The 12,869-nt window shown below is 35.3% G+C and overlaps 1 protein-coding gene across 1 annotated transcript in view; it reads right to left on the bottom strand.

Moving 5' to 3' along the window:
• LOC131427249 (protein pinocchio) overlaps positions 1 to 12,869 on the bottom strand; it is a 97,300-nt gene that overhangs the window by 72,397 nt on the left and 12,034 nt on the right. Inside the window, exon 2 of the mRNA XM_058590262.1 lies at positions 12,189 to 12,428. Coding sequence (XP_058446245.1) covers positions 12,189 to 12,399 — 211 coding nt within the window. The 5' untranslated portion in view covers positions 12,400 to 12,428. The remainder of the gene's footprint in view (positions 1 to 12,188; positions 12,429 to 12,869) is intronic.

Raw genomic sequence — 12,869 nt, 5'->3', positions numbered from 1 at the left:
TCACACAACGCAATGAATTAAATCATCTAAATAACAGGAAACATGAATTAGACAATATTGCAGGAATACACTGAAGTCTCTTTTTACGCGGGGGATACGTACCGGCTAAAAAACCACGCAAAAAATACCGCGTAATATCGGAAATCCGCGTAACTTCGGAATTCCGCGTAAAAAAACCGCGTAACTTCGGAAATCCGCGTAAAAAAAACCTCCAAACTAAAGAAAAATTTTTTTTTGATGCCAAATATCTTAGAAATGCATGAAACGTCCAGATCTGGTTTAATCTGAAAACTTTGGAACGACTTTGGAACAGAAAAATTTTAAGACTTCAAAAATCGAATTTTTTTTGATGCCGAAAAAAACCACGTATCTTTGGAAATCCGCGTAAAAAAAACCGCGCAACTTCGGAAATCCGCGTAAAAAGAAACCGCATAAAACCGCGTAAAAAGAGACCCCAGTGCAAAACATTCGCACTAAGAATTGCTTTGTGTTTTGTTTTTTCTTCAAACTATTCAAATTAAACTACGATGCAACTGTTATAGAATTGCACATATCTTCGAGACTGGTGATATCTCGATAAAAAAATAATAGAAAAAATCTACTTTCTGGGACTTTTTGAATTGAGGTGAGACTGGGGTTTACTTTGTTGCTTTCAATGAAGGTTCTGGATAGTTGTTTCCAATAGTGTTCCAACATCTCTAAAATCATTTTTCAATTTTCTTAAAGATAACACTAGATCCCGACTTTTCATGCATATCTAAGACATCTGCAGCAATTGTTTTTTTTTTTTAAATTTCGTAAGTTAGTTTTAGAACGTTCATACATGCAATACAAAAAGAAATCACACACGTAATTGTGAGGAAGCACTTTGGAAGAAATACAACCGAAACACTTGTGTCCACTACTCAGACACCTTAGTAAATTGTAGAATGCCGTCGTAGAGTGATCTTATCGCTGAGAAATTCCCAATAAACCAGTCATTCGGGAGGATAGTTGCCTCATATCAATATATCAGCTATTCAACGGATGTTGATACCGCTAATTACATTCCTCTGTAGCGATCGAAAAGATTTTTTTTCAATTTATCTGTTTTGATACTTTTCTACGTACATTCATACAAAGTTAGATTGCAATCATTCCCATATTTTTCACGTGACGTTCATATTCTGGTAGGTCGGAACAACCGACCAATGACAACGGCACGATTCAATGTGGGGAATTCCTCAACGGCATGGCATACAAGTTATTGATGATTTCAATTCAATAATTATTCTCGTTAGATGTGATACAATCATTTGTTTATGGTTAGGCTTTGCTTGAAAATGACATCGACAGAGTTGACTCTATGTCATGAACTGTATGGAATTTGGAACTTTTTAAAATTGAACATTGAGATCAACAGATCTTTGGAGGAAATTGAATAATTGAAGCATTTTCCGATATTCATTCACAACACCATCAAACAGCAACACCCATCTTGGTCAGCCATGTCAGCCTGCAGAAAAACCATTTTTCTACGGACACCGCTTTGCTTATTCGAATGGGATGAGAAGGCAGGAAGCATCCTTCAAGGCTTTCCATTTTCATTCATATTCCAATAGATGCACGCAAACACTTTCCTCCACCACTGTCTCTCGGTATATTTGCGTCAATGTACTAAAGTACTTGTGAGGCAGTGTCATGAACGAAGTAGTGCACTGCGAAACTATATTTACTTTTGCATTTATGTTATTTGCTCTTTACTGATAATAATCGTACCAGCAGCGTCATGACGATTCATTGTTGACAACGGATACTTCATTTTGTTCCACTGACGTATTGGCCGTTCTATTTTTGTAGTGACTACACTACCGTGTACTCTTTATTTATAAGCCCCTATGGCCAGGACCAAAATAGCTTATCTGAATTTGCAAATATTATGCATGAACTACTCCCGCATTTGAGGGCTAGTGTGTTAGTCTGCATCAGTACGTTGCATGACCAGTAGGTAATTTGCGTGTACGGCATTTCAGCTGATCGGCAAATTACCGTGGATAATTTCCTGAAAAAACACACAAGCTAACTGCTTGGGACATATTGTGAATAGTGTTTCACGAAAACTGAACCATTTGCATATTCATGTTATTGGAATAAGTAATTTTTCCAAAATATTCATTTGGATTGCCCATCGGTTTCTTGACGGATGGACATTTTACCCTTGAATGGATTTTTTACCCTTGAAGCAGGATGATTAAAACAGACTTTCGATTCATTTTTTCGAGGCACTTAACTATTTCATTGACTGCTTAGCCAGAATTTGCAAATTATGGAAATTGTGGCAGATCATTCTAAAACAAGGTTTTCCGACAATACTTTAGATGGATTGAAGCAGGCTTATGCACACTTGTATTGAGTTTGAAGGTGCGATGCGAAAATCCGGTATTATCTTAGGGGCTGTCCATAAAAAAAGTCAAGCCTCAAGGGGGAGGGGGGTGTTTCATAAAACGTGACCTTTTGTGACAGGGGGAAAGGGGAAGGTTTTTGGAATGTGATGTCCAATATTTTCAATGAGCGCATTTTTTAAAATACCTCATTATATTACTGCTTTGCCCTATTTCCTGAAAAAATCTCCACAATAAACGTTTACATTCTATAAGAAAACGTGTATTTATTGATGTAAAAGCTTCTTGTAAATTCGGAAATGAATGACGCAGGAAATCATTTCTGTTGTGATCAGCAAAAGTGCACGAAGGAGCGAGTAAATTAGCGAAATTAATAAATTTTGCCTAATATGAAAAAAAAAAAAGATGCCTTCAAACCGTTTAACTTAAGTTATGCACTGACAATTTTTTCAGTAATTTGATTTTCTAGCATTGATAATAGTATATCATAAGAATTTCTCTTATCTGATTCTGATGCAGTTTATTCAATTGTGCTCCATTTGAAAAAGGGCGGGAGATCAACGACTTCAGACGTAGATCATGTCATGTCTTATCTTGATCATATGTGATTTTCCTCCACCAACATCATAGCTTTTCGAATCATCCAATGATTGTAAGTTCAATAAATCAAGAATCATTTCAGCTCAAAATAACTATCCATTGTGTGACGGAAGGTCAGTACCGATATTGATCGATGTGATTTAAAATTCACTGATCAACTAATCTTGAAAAGATTCTTCGGCAGTGATCTCGTTTTGATAAGGTTTTGGTCTTTATTTTCTCAGCCCTGTATGCTACACTAAGGAAATATTATTCTTTACCTAAAACAATAATATATCTGTGTACCCCTAGGAGGAATAAAACAGATGATTTAAATGTTTCATCAATTCTAACCAAATACTTTTGTTTATTTATATAATTGATATTAATAACATAATGTCGATGGTTTTGTAGATTCAGTGATATTTTTTAATCTAATGACAACATGTAATAAATCGAATTTTCCCTCACATTTATATGGTTTGTCATACATATTGAGAATGTATTGAGATGAATTTTATTTATTTTGAATTCGTGACATGTGACATAGGGGGAGTGGGGGGTCTTTGCTTCTGTGACAATTTGTGACAACGGGGGGATGGGGAATCGAAAATCGTAAAAAAAGGCGTGACGTCTTTTATGGACAGCCCCTTATTGGTGTTGATCGTTGAACTTTGCAAAAACATTTGATCCTATTACCTTAACGGAGTCCACCGAATTGAATCAGTACAGTGCAGATTCGTTCGATTTGCTCTTCGACGGCTACCTTGGAATAACCCTTACGAGCTGCCCAGGACTACTTTCACATTACGCGTGGTTGATGGTGATTAAGGTAGTAAAATTTTTGACGTAGTACTACGGCTTTGTCTTCTATACATTCGTCACTTTTTATGTGGCTTTCAAAGTTATGCGGTTTGTTTTGCAAATTTTCAAAGTTTTGTGGTTTTCTATGCAACCTTTCGAAGTTATGTAGTTTTATTACGATTTTTTATGCTACTATTTTATGCGGTTTTTTACGCAAGTTTTCAAAATTATGCGGTTTCTTAAACGAATTTTTAAATTATTTAGGGGTTAGCCAAATTTTGTGCTAGAGCACAAAACCGTTTTTATTATTTTTACGTTTCGTCTTTGACTCATCAGTGCAGAGCAGTTCAAATTGAACTGCTTAGTGCTAAACTCGGCAGTTCAATTTGAACCGCTAAGCAGACGTAAAGTTTCTGCTATTTACAGAACGCTTTTTATTTTGCAACGGATTGCAATGTCTTTTCTAAGAAAAAAAAAAGTATAAATTCCATAAAACTGAGTGGTAAATTCTTCTTATTTACAGATCTTGTTAGTTGGTTGGTATAAAAGCTTCAGTGTTGGAAAAACACTAAAATATCGAATAAGGTGTTTATCGAAAATAAGCTTTCCACAAAATAATTTTTCAATTTATGGTAAAAAACGATATTTTATTCAAACTAAAAATTGATCCTTTATTGTACGAGGTTAATCTTAAGCATAATGAAAACCGGATGAAATTTAAGTTATTCCTTCACGAATTTTCGAACTTTTGATCGAACGCTCTTCATCAAGTTCCGGGCAAGTGTTCAGGAATCAGAACAAATTGGCTCAAATGGCACGTTCCCCTGCCACCAAAATTTTTTGAACTCCTCCCAGCTGCCTTATCAGTCTTCTTGAAGACGCTCTTCACGATTGACCAGTAACGTTCGATGGGTCGAAGCTGAGGGCAATTTGGTGGATTGATATTTTTCTCAACGAAATTTATACCCTTTCCCGCAAGCCAATTGAGAGTGGTTTTGGCACAGTGAGCCGATGCTAAATCCGGCCAAAACTGTGGAGGTGTACTATGCGTCTGATATAAAGGCTAATATACCTGCATTAATATATCTTTTCTGGTGACCCTTAGATCGATAGATTTCATCATTTATAGTTCCGGTAGTGTAAACAATGGTTGACTTCAAACCACAGGAACATATTGCTTGCCCTACCAGTACCATTCGACCGAATTTCTCCACTTGACTGTAAAGTATTGTGGACCTGGAAGGGTTTTTGAGTCCTCCTTTCCATAGGTCCCATCGTCCATCAAAACGCATGCATCATGACACTGCAAAAGACACGAATACAATTTCCGGGCCCTTGTTGCTGCTCGCTCGCTCAATTTTTCATGAAGGATAGTAAATACACTTCCATATGATATCTGTGTCATTTCAGCAATCTCACGGAGCTTCACTTTACGATCTTTCATTATAATTTTTGTCACTTCACTCACATTTTCCGGTGTAACGGCTTCCACAGGTCTACCCGAGCGTTCCGCGTCATTTGTGTCGGTACGACCACGTTTAAACTCGGCGAACCACCGACAAATCGTTGCTTTTGATGGACAAGAGTCCGGATTACATTTTTCAATCTATTGTTTCGCTTGCACGGTGTTTTTACCCATTAAAAAACAATGTTTTATCAAAACACGAAACTCGGTTTTTTCCATTTTTCAAACAAACTACAAAACGACTTTACTCCAACCTCGATAACTCAGCTGTTTCTGGTCGGATCGACTTAAAATTTTGACCCGTTTCAAGCAAAGGTTAATACTCTAGAAAGACGTGGTTACTGGTTTACTACGAGCGCCATCTTTGCTTTAGTCTCGGGACTTATTGATTCATGTGTTATGTCCAGAACCTTAATTTTCACTACTCTTTCAATACGCGACATTTTGAAAACGCAGATTTTCAACCGCATAAACAAGTAAACAAACGAAAGCTGACAACCAAACGCACAGCATGTTGTGATCGGAGCATTAAAAACCATCACAAATACATGCTTACAACGCAAATGTATATGGATAGCTTATTTTCGATACACTCCTTACGACATGTTTACAACTTCAATGCGTTGGTGAGCAAATAAATCTAATGAAATTTTCAAAAATGCACAATATATCGAGCAAAGCATCTCTCGTGAAATAACCAGTGGTGGTAAAGCATCGATTCCGAACACGCAAAACGTGTTCGTTCTGAACCAAAAAGCGAACCACCATCGCGAGTATGAATTTGCCGATACCATCGTTCGAGCAAGCATCGCCGAACCAAGAAGCGATGCTGATGGTGAAAGAGCCGATGCTTTAGTTTGTCTATCGTTACCAGAGATGCCAGATATTTTCATAGAAAATCTGTATTCTTTGTATAAAAAATCTGTATTAATCTGTATTCACTAATAAAATGAAATTCTTACAACAAAATGATGCTAAGATATGTTATTCCAATAGATTATGGTTGTATGATGGTAGATTCAATCAGTCATTGTCGCGCTCACAAGAATATTCAACGACGAAGTTTCATTTTTTTAATCCACAACAATTGAATTGTAATCCCATATATTTATCTAGTTAGAAATTGGTGACTTTATAATTTGACATGGAATTTCAACCCCCAATTTGCAACGTCAAGTCGGTTCATACAACTCTCAGTTTGACAGTAAAGTTTCATGATGCCATTACTTCCTTAAATAAAGTAGTGTCTCTGAGCGTATCTTTTCCAATAAATCATCTTTTCTATTAGTTTTTCATTCATTTGGTTTCTCCAATATATGTTTCCACTAATTCATGGCAAAAAAAATTGAATATCAGTTCAAATTGGTTTCAAATTATAATATAAATGGATTTCACAGATTTCCATATTAATTTGTGATTTGTCCGTTGATTGATAAACTTTTATATCGTCACTGGAATCAAATACTAAAAGATAGCTCAGACAGAATAACTATTTTTTTTCTTTCCTGATTTTTGCGAGATCTGTATAAATCTGTATTAAATTGAGGAAATCTGTATAAAATCTGTACTCTGTATTAAATCTGTATGAGCATGTAAAAATCTGTATAATACAGATAAATCTGTATTAATGGCATCTCTGATCGTTACTAGTATGTTCATGAACATCCGATTCGAGTACTATAGGCTGTTGCTTCGGATGAACCGAACTTTGTCAGCTGCGACTGGACGTTTCAGTTTTTGGGTAACTTAGCAGAGTATGGTAATTTTGTACATTTCCAGCGAGCGTAGGGTGGCGCAATATGATAACATGAAAATGTATTAATATTTGCAAATTCGATATTGAATAAATTGGTGAGTCAATAGCAAATAAAATTGAGTAATTTTGGGCATTTACAACGAGCGTAGGGTGCCTGTATATGGAAAATAGGAATTTTTTTTGACTAATCTCATTTCGATGCTCTATTGATTAGTGAATAAATAGCAGTTCGAATTGGATAATTTTTTACATATGAAAATTTGTAAATTTTGATTTTACTAATTTGATGTTTTATTAAATATTGATTCAAAAGCAATTAAAATTTAACAATTTTGGACATTTTCAGCGACCGTAGGGTGGTTCTATTTGAAAAATCGACAAAAATTGAATCTTAGACTAATTCGATGGTCTGTTGATTCTGGAAACAATAGCAGTTCGAATTGGATATTTTTTTACTTTTTTTATTGAGCGTAGGGTGGTGCAATATGAAAATTTGCATATATTTAGACTTTTGCTGATTTCATGTTCCATTTATTAGTGAATCAAGAGCAATAAAAATTTGATAATTTAGGACATTTTCGACAAGCGTAGGGTGGTGCTATTCGGAAAATTTTTGAAATTTTTGACTAATGTCGATTCAATGTCCTATTATTTGGTGAATCAATAGCAGTTTCAATAGGATTTCCAATTTACAGCGAGCGTAGTGTGGTCCGATTTGAAAAATGTTAGTATTTGAATTTGCAGATACACTGCTTTATTTATTAGAAAATGAATTAAATTCGAATAGGATAATTTTTGAGATTTTCAGTGGGCGTAGAGTGGCTTAATATAAAAATAAGGGAATATTTTACCTTTTGCTTATTCAATGTTTAAATGATAGCAATTGGAATATTTGAACAGCAAGCGAACTTTACCATAAACCGAATGAGCAGCTTTTGCATATTTTTGCTAGGAAAATATTTCTAAACAAATATGTACAATGCATTGGTGATAGGTTCCCGCTTTACCGCTGGCATGGAATTGTAAATAGTTTAAAAATTACAATTTCTATATAAGGCCATCCAGCGCTCGCTGAGAATATCCAAAATTAACAAACGTCGCTCGCTCGCTAGAAACGTCCAAAATCATCCAATTCTACCTACTACTGATTCGCTCATCAATTGAACATTAAAATAGCGAAAATCAAAATATTTTCAAATTTTTATATTAAACCCCCCTATGATCGCTGAAAATGTTCTTATCATCATCATGAAAATCATCTTATTTGAACTACTATTAATTCATAAATCAATAGAGCATCGAATTGACATTAGTTAAAAACTTTACAATTATACAGATAGAACCATCCTATGGTCCCTGAAAATCTCAAAAATGAGCAATTTGTAATTGTTATTAATTCACTATTAAATGAAATATTTTATCAGCAAAAGTCAAAATATTTACAAGTTTTCATATTGCGCCATCCTACACTCACCGAAAATGCCCAAAATTATTCAATTCGAACTGCCATTGATCCAGCAATCAACAAACCATCGAATTGGTATAAGTCAAAAATTATACAATTTTTCAAATAGAAAAACCCTACGGTGGCAGATAATTTCCGAAGATTTTTTACTATTTAATAAATCATCGAATTAGTAAAAAAAATCCAAATTTTCAAATTGCGCCACTATACGCTCTCTGAAAATGTCTAAAATTATCCAAGTTGAACTGCTATTGATTCAACAATCAATAGAACATCAAATTTAAATACGCTTGTTGAAAATACCTGAGATTACTCAATTTTCATTGCTATTGACTCACCAGTTTATTAAACATTGAATTTGCAAGAGTAAAAAAATCCCTTTTCATATTGAGCCACTCTACGATTGCTGAAATGTTCCAAAATATTCAATTCTTATTGTTGTAGATTCTATAACCAAAACCATAAAATTTGCAAAAGATCCAAAACTTACTATTTTCCATATCGAGCCACCCTACGCACACTGATAATGTCCAAAATAATACCATTTGAATGGCTATTGATCGATTTATCAATCGAACAAAACAATTTTTTTGTGCTGATCACGTGTGCGTTGATAATTTCAAAACCAGGATGCGAGAACTGAAATCAACAAACCATCGTATCGAACGCAGTTCACTCGGCCCACGCCGATGGTCCGCCAACCGAACGGTTCGAATCAGATTACTTCGCCGAACACCGAGCACAGAACACCTTCGCATTAACCGAGGGAATAGTTTTCGAACCTATCGCATGCTTACGCTCGGTGAACATTTTTGAGTAAATTTCCAGAAGCATCGGCGTTCGGTTCGCAATTTACCACCACTGGAAATAACCAGAAAAATAATCAGAAAGTACGAGTTCTTCATAATGAGCTCTCTGCTGGTTTTCAATCAATTTTTTTTTCCAAACAGCCCAACTAGTTTATATATTATGAGAAATCCTTCTACAGTTTATATAAATCTAGGTCTCAAAGAAAGAAATTAAATACTCCAAACGGTGGAAAAAGTCAAAATTAAATTCTTTTCCAATTTGGTGAGTCCTGTTGAAATCAATATCACGCACAAATATGAGCAAAACACAAGTATTGTCTCAAGATGACATTTCTGAGACAAATTATGATGAATTAGTGCAAAGTAAAGTTGAAGAAAAGCTCTAATGCTTTCTGATTGATTCAAAACTGCTGTCAATCCTTAAAAATCAATATGGGTTGTTGGTCCAATTTCAAATGGATTGTTCAACATAGAACCCGTATGGGACAGCAAGTTGTTTCAACACATTTGTTAAACTTCTCGCTCAAACGCAAAATTGGGTGATAACTCCATCCCGGTGGCACGATTGTCATCTGCATACAATTGGCTTGAAACCGAAAGTTTTAGTTCTTTGGTTCTAGTATGCTGTCAAATGCTGTGTTTAAGCAGTGTTCACACGTTCACATTTTTCTTCATGCAATTGCACCAACATAAGGAAATGATTTCGATGGAATATAATCAAACTATAATAAACCACAATTTCTTTTTCTTATTCAAAACGAGGTCAAATTACTTGTTTCATAGAGTTTTATATTGTTGACAACAACGCCACCAAAATAATATGCGTCTGTTTCAGGAACCAGCTTTCATAGCAGGGGGAGGTTACCTCCCTCTTTTCACTTGTTAAATAAATAATAAATCATGATTCTGAAAATTGTTACTCATATTTGAGCTAGTAATAATTTTCCACGGGGTTTCCCGGTTAAAACCATATTCCCGGTTTTCCCAGTCACTTACTACCCTGGTACCTTGTAAACCTCAAGCTTCTTGACCAAGAGAACGATAGAAAAAAAACTGTTTCTGGCTGAATGTGTGGCTAAATTTCTTAAAAAAACATGAAAATATTATTAGGACTGCATAGAATTCGGATTAAAGAAATTATTTTTCAGCAAAATTCGGATCGTGATTTTCGCGGTTAGTTTTCCAAGTGGATTTATCATTATGGAATTTCGCTTTTATCTTTTACACAATGCGACTGAAAATGAATATTTGATTCATTGCTTGACATTCTCACTTGATTCTTGAACAACAATTAATCGTTTCGATTGGGTTATTGGGAAACATATTGTGGAACTCTTTCAGGATGAATAACATAATATTATATTAAATTTATCAAGAGTAATTATTAAAAAAATTATTGACACTGGTAATAAGTAGTAAGCATCATAATAAAATAAATCATCGCATCAACTAACATCTATAGTTAGAGAAAAGAGGCAATAATCTAAACTTGAGAATTGAATATTTAACACAAAATTTGATATCCACTAAGAAAAACATATGGTTTGAAACCGAACAAAGAGAAATGAGTGCGAGTGTCGCAACTATATATGGACTATATATCATGTGAGTTGAGCGTTGTTTAAACGTCATTCGATGGATACACACGATACAGACGGTGAGATGCGTCACTTATTTTCCTTGAAGCAAACCATAAACTCTCGCTCGCTGCGGATGATTAGCGCGGAATCGAAATTGGGCAAAATATTTACCCAGTTCAAAAATAGGATGGAAGACATAGTTTATTTGCGTATTATCAGTCGTTTAGCGTTGTATCCTTCGAATAAAATACCTTGTCAACATTGTGATACACTTCAATAACATATTGGTCAATGTTAGAGTAAGGACAGCTTTCTAGAACAATATTCGTTTCGTTTTGAATAATGATATGAATAATGATATTGTATTATAATCCAAAGATATACATCAAAAATTGATCTTTTTTATGTAACAAAACTCATTTTGCGGATTTGAAGTGTTTCAAATAACTAAAATAAAGTTGAAATTAAACGCGTCGAAACACTCTCGTTATAAATACTCGGTGCTATATTCAAGCAGCAACGGGTCGGTGTGATGAAAACCTTGTTATTTGAATGTATGAAACATAAGAATTTAAATAAATCAAACTTCACATTTTATACAGAAAATGTTTCGAAAATCACAAGTCAAATCCAGAACATGTAAATTTCGAGTGCCGATATTTGATCAACTGATTGACCTGAAAGCAGAAATTAAAGAAATCAACAAACGGACCGGTTTACACGATCGGGTAAGTGATCGAAAACATCGGCATCAGAGTTACCAGGTCATTTTTCTAAAAATCTTGTACCACATCTGTTCTTGAATTTTACACTACATTTGTACCGAAAAATGATGACCGAGGATCATTTTAGTGAGCAAAAACAAGCCTCGCTATCGGAATTAGCCATTCCTACACAAGCCAAAACCGAAAATCGGTTTTTATTGGTATGAAAAATGAATAATCTGTATTTTAAAAGAGCATATCAGTATTGCTGGCTAGAGGTCAAATATCGGTATAAATACCGATAAATCGTTATACTTGGCAACGCGGATCGGCATACAGTTGCTCGATAACGCGAAGATGTAATGCAAGCATGACTTATTTTTCCATTTATTATTCATGCAGAGCATCAGATGTTTGTTTGTTTCAGACGCAGCAGCTGATGACCGAGCAAAAACAGTACCGGAAAAACAATATGTTTAGACAAATTAGAGATGTTTATCAAATGCGACGAGCCTTCTGACAAACCTCCGATGCGAGGAGAAGCGCAAATAGAAAAAGCACGTTTTTAGCAATAGTCGATGATACGCCAATCTTGCACTTCTTTTTACACAATTCGTTAGACGAAAGTAATCAAAGGTCACTTACCTTTCAAGAAGCGCGGTAAATTGGCAGGTACGTGCGAGACACCGATATTGAAACACGTCGTCGAACGGTTCAAAACTGTCGCTGGGTGTGAGCTGGCCGCATTCGATGATCCGTGGTCACCGGAAAAATCTGGATCGTCCGAATCGAACGCGACGTTATCTTCCCATTCGGAAACGACGGACGCTTGCTGGACAGTTCCGAACGACTTCATGTCACTGACAGGTTCACCGGACGTCACGTCTGTAACACAATCGAAGAAAAAGTGCAACGAGGTTCGTTAATACAATGCAGTAACGAATGCAAATCTGATGCATTTTTAACCTTTGCCATCATTTGCCGGATTTGCTGTTAGACAATTGAAAACTTGGTGAATATTGGAACAGAAAACAGCTTTTTTCTATTTCTGGATCGAACGTTTATATCGATTTGGATTTCAGTATTCTTTTGTTGATGTAAACGAAGTTTTTTTTATTAGTATTGGCAAATTCTAACATAAACGGGAGCTTTATGACTACCATCACTGAATTGCCTTGAAAAGGAATTTTATGTAATCTTTGAGATATCCAAACGAAAATAGATTACAACTCTATCGACATAGTCAGTGAAGTAGTAGGGGAAGATGTTCGGTTGCCGGCACCGCACCGTAGCTTTTGACAGAAAGCAGATAGCGTCATTCCGACA

The sequence above is a fragment of the Malaya genurostris genome, chromosome 2 (genome assembly GCF_030247185.1).
Source record: "Malaya genurostris strain Urasoe2022 chromosome 2, Malgen_1.1, whole genome shotgun sequence".
Classification (NCBI taxonomy): domain Eukaryota; kingdom Metazoa; phylum Arthropoda; class Insecta; order Diptera; family Culicidae; genus Malaya; species Malaya genurostris.
Note: the sequence above shows the minus strand (reverse complement) of the source record. Positions and strands in the feature narration are given on the sequence as shown.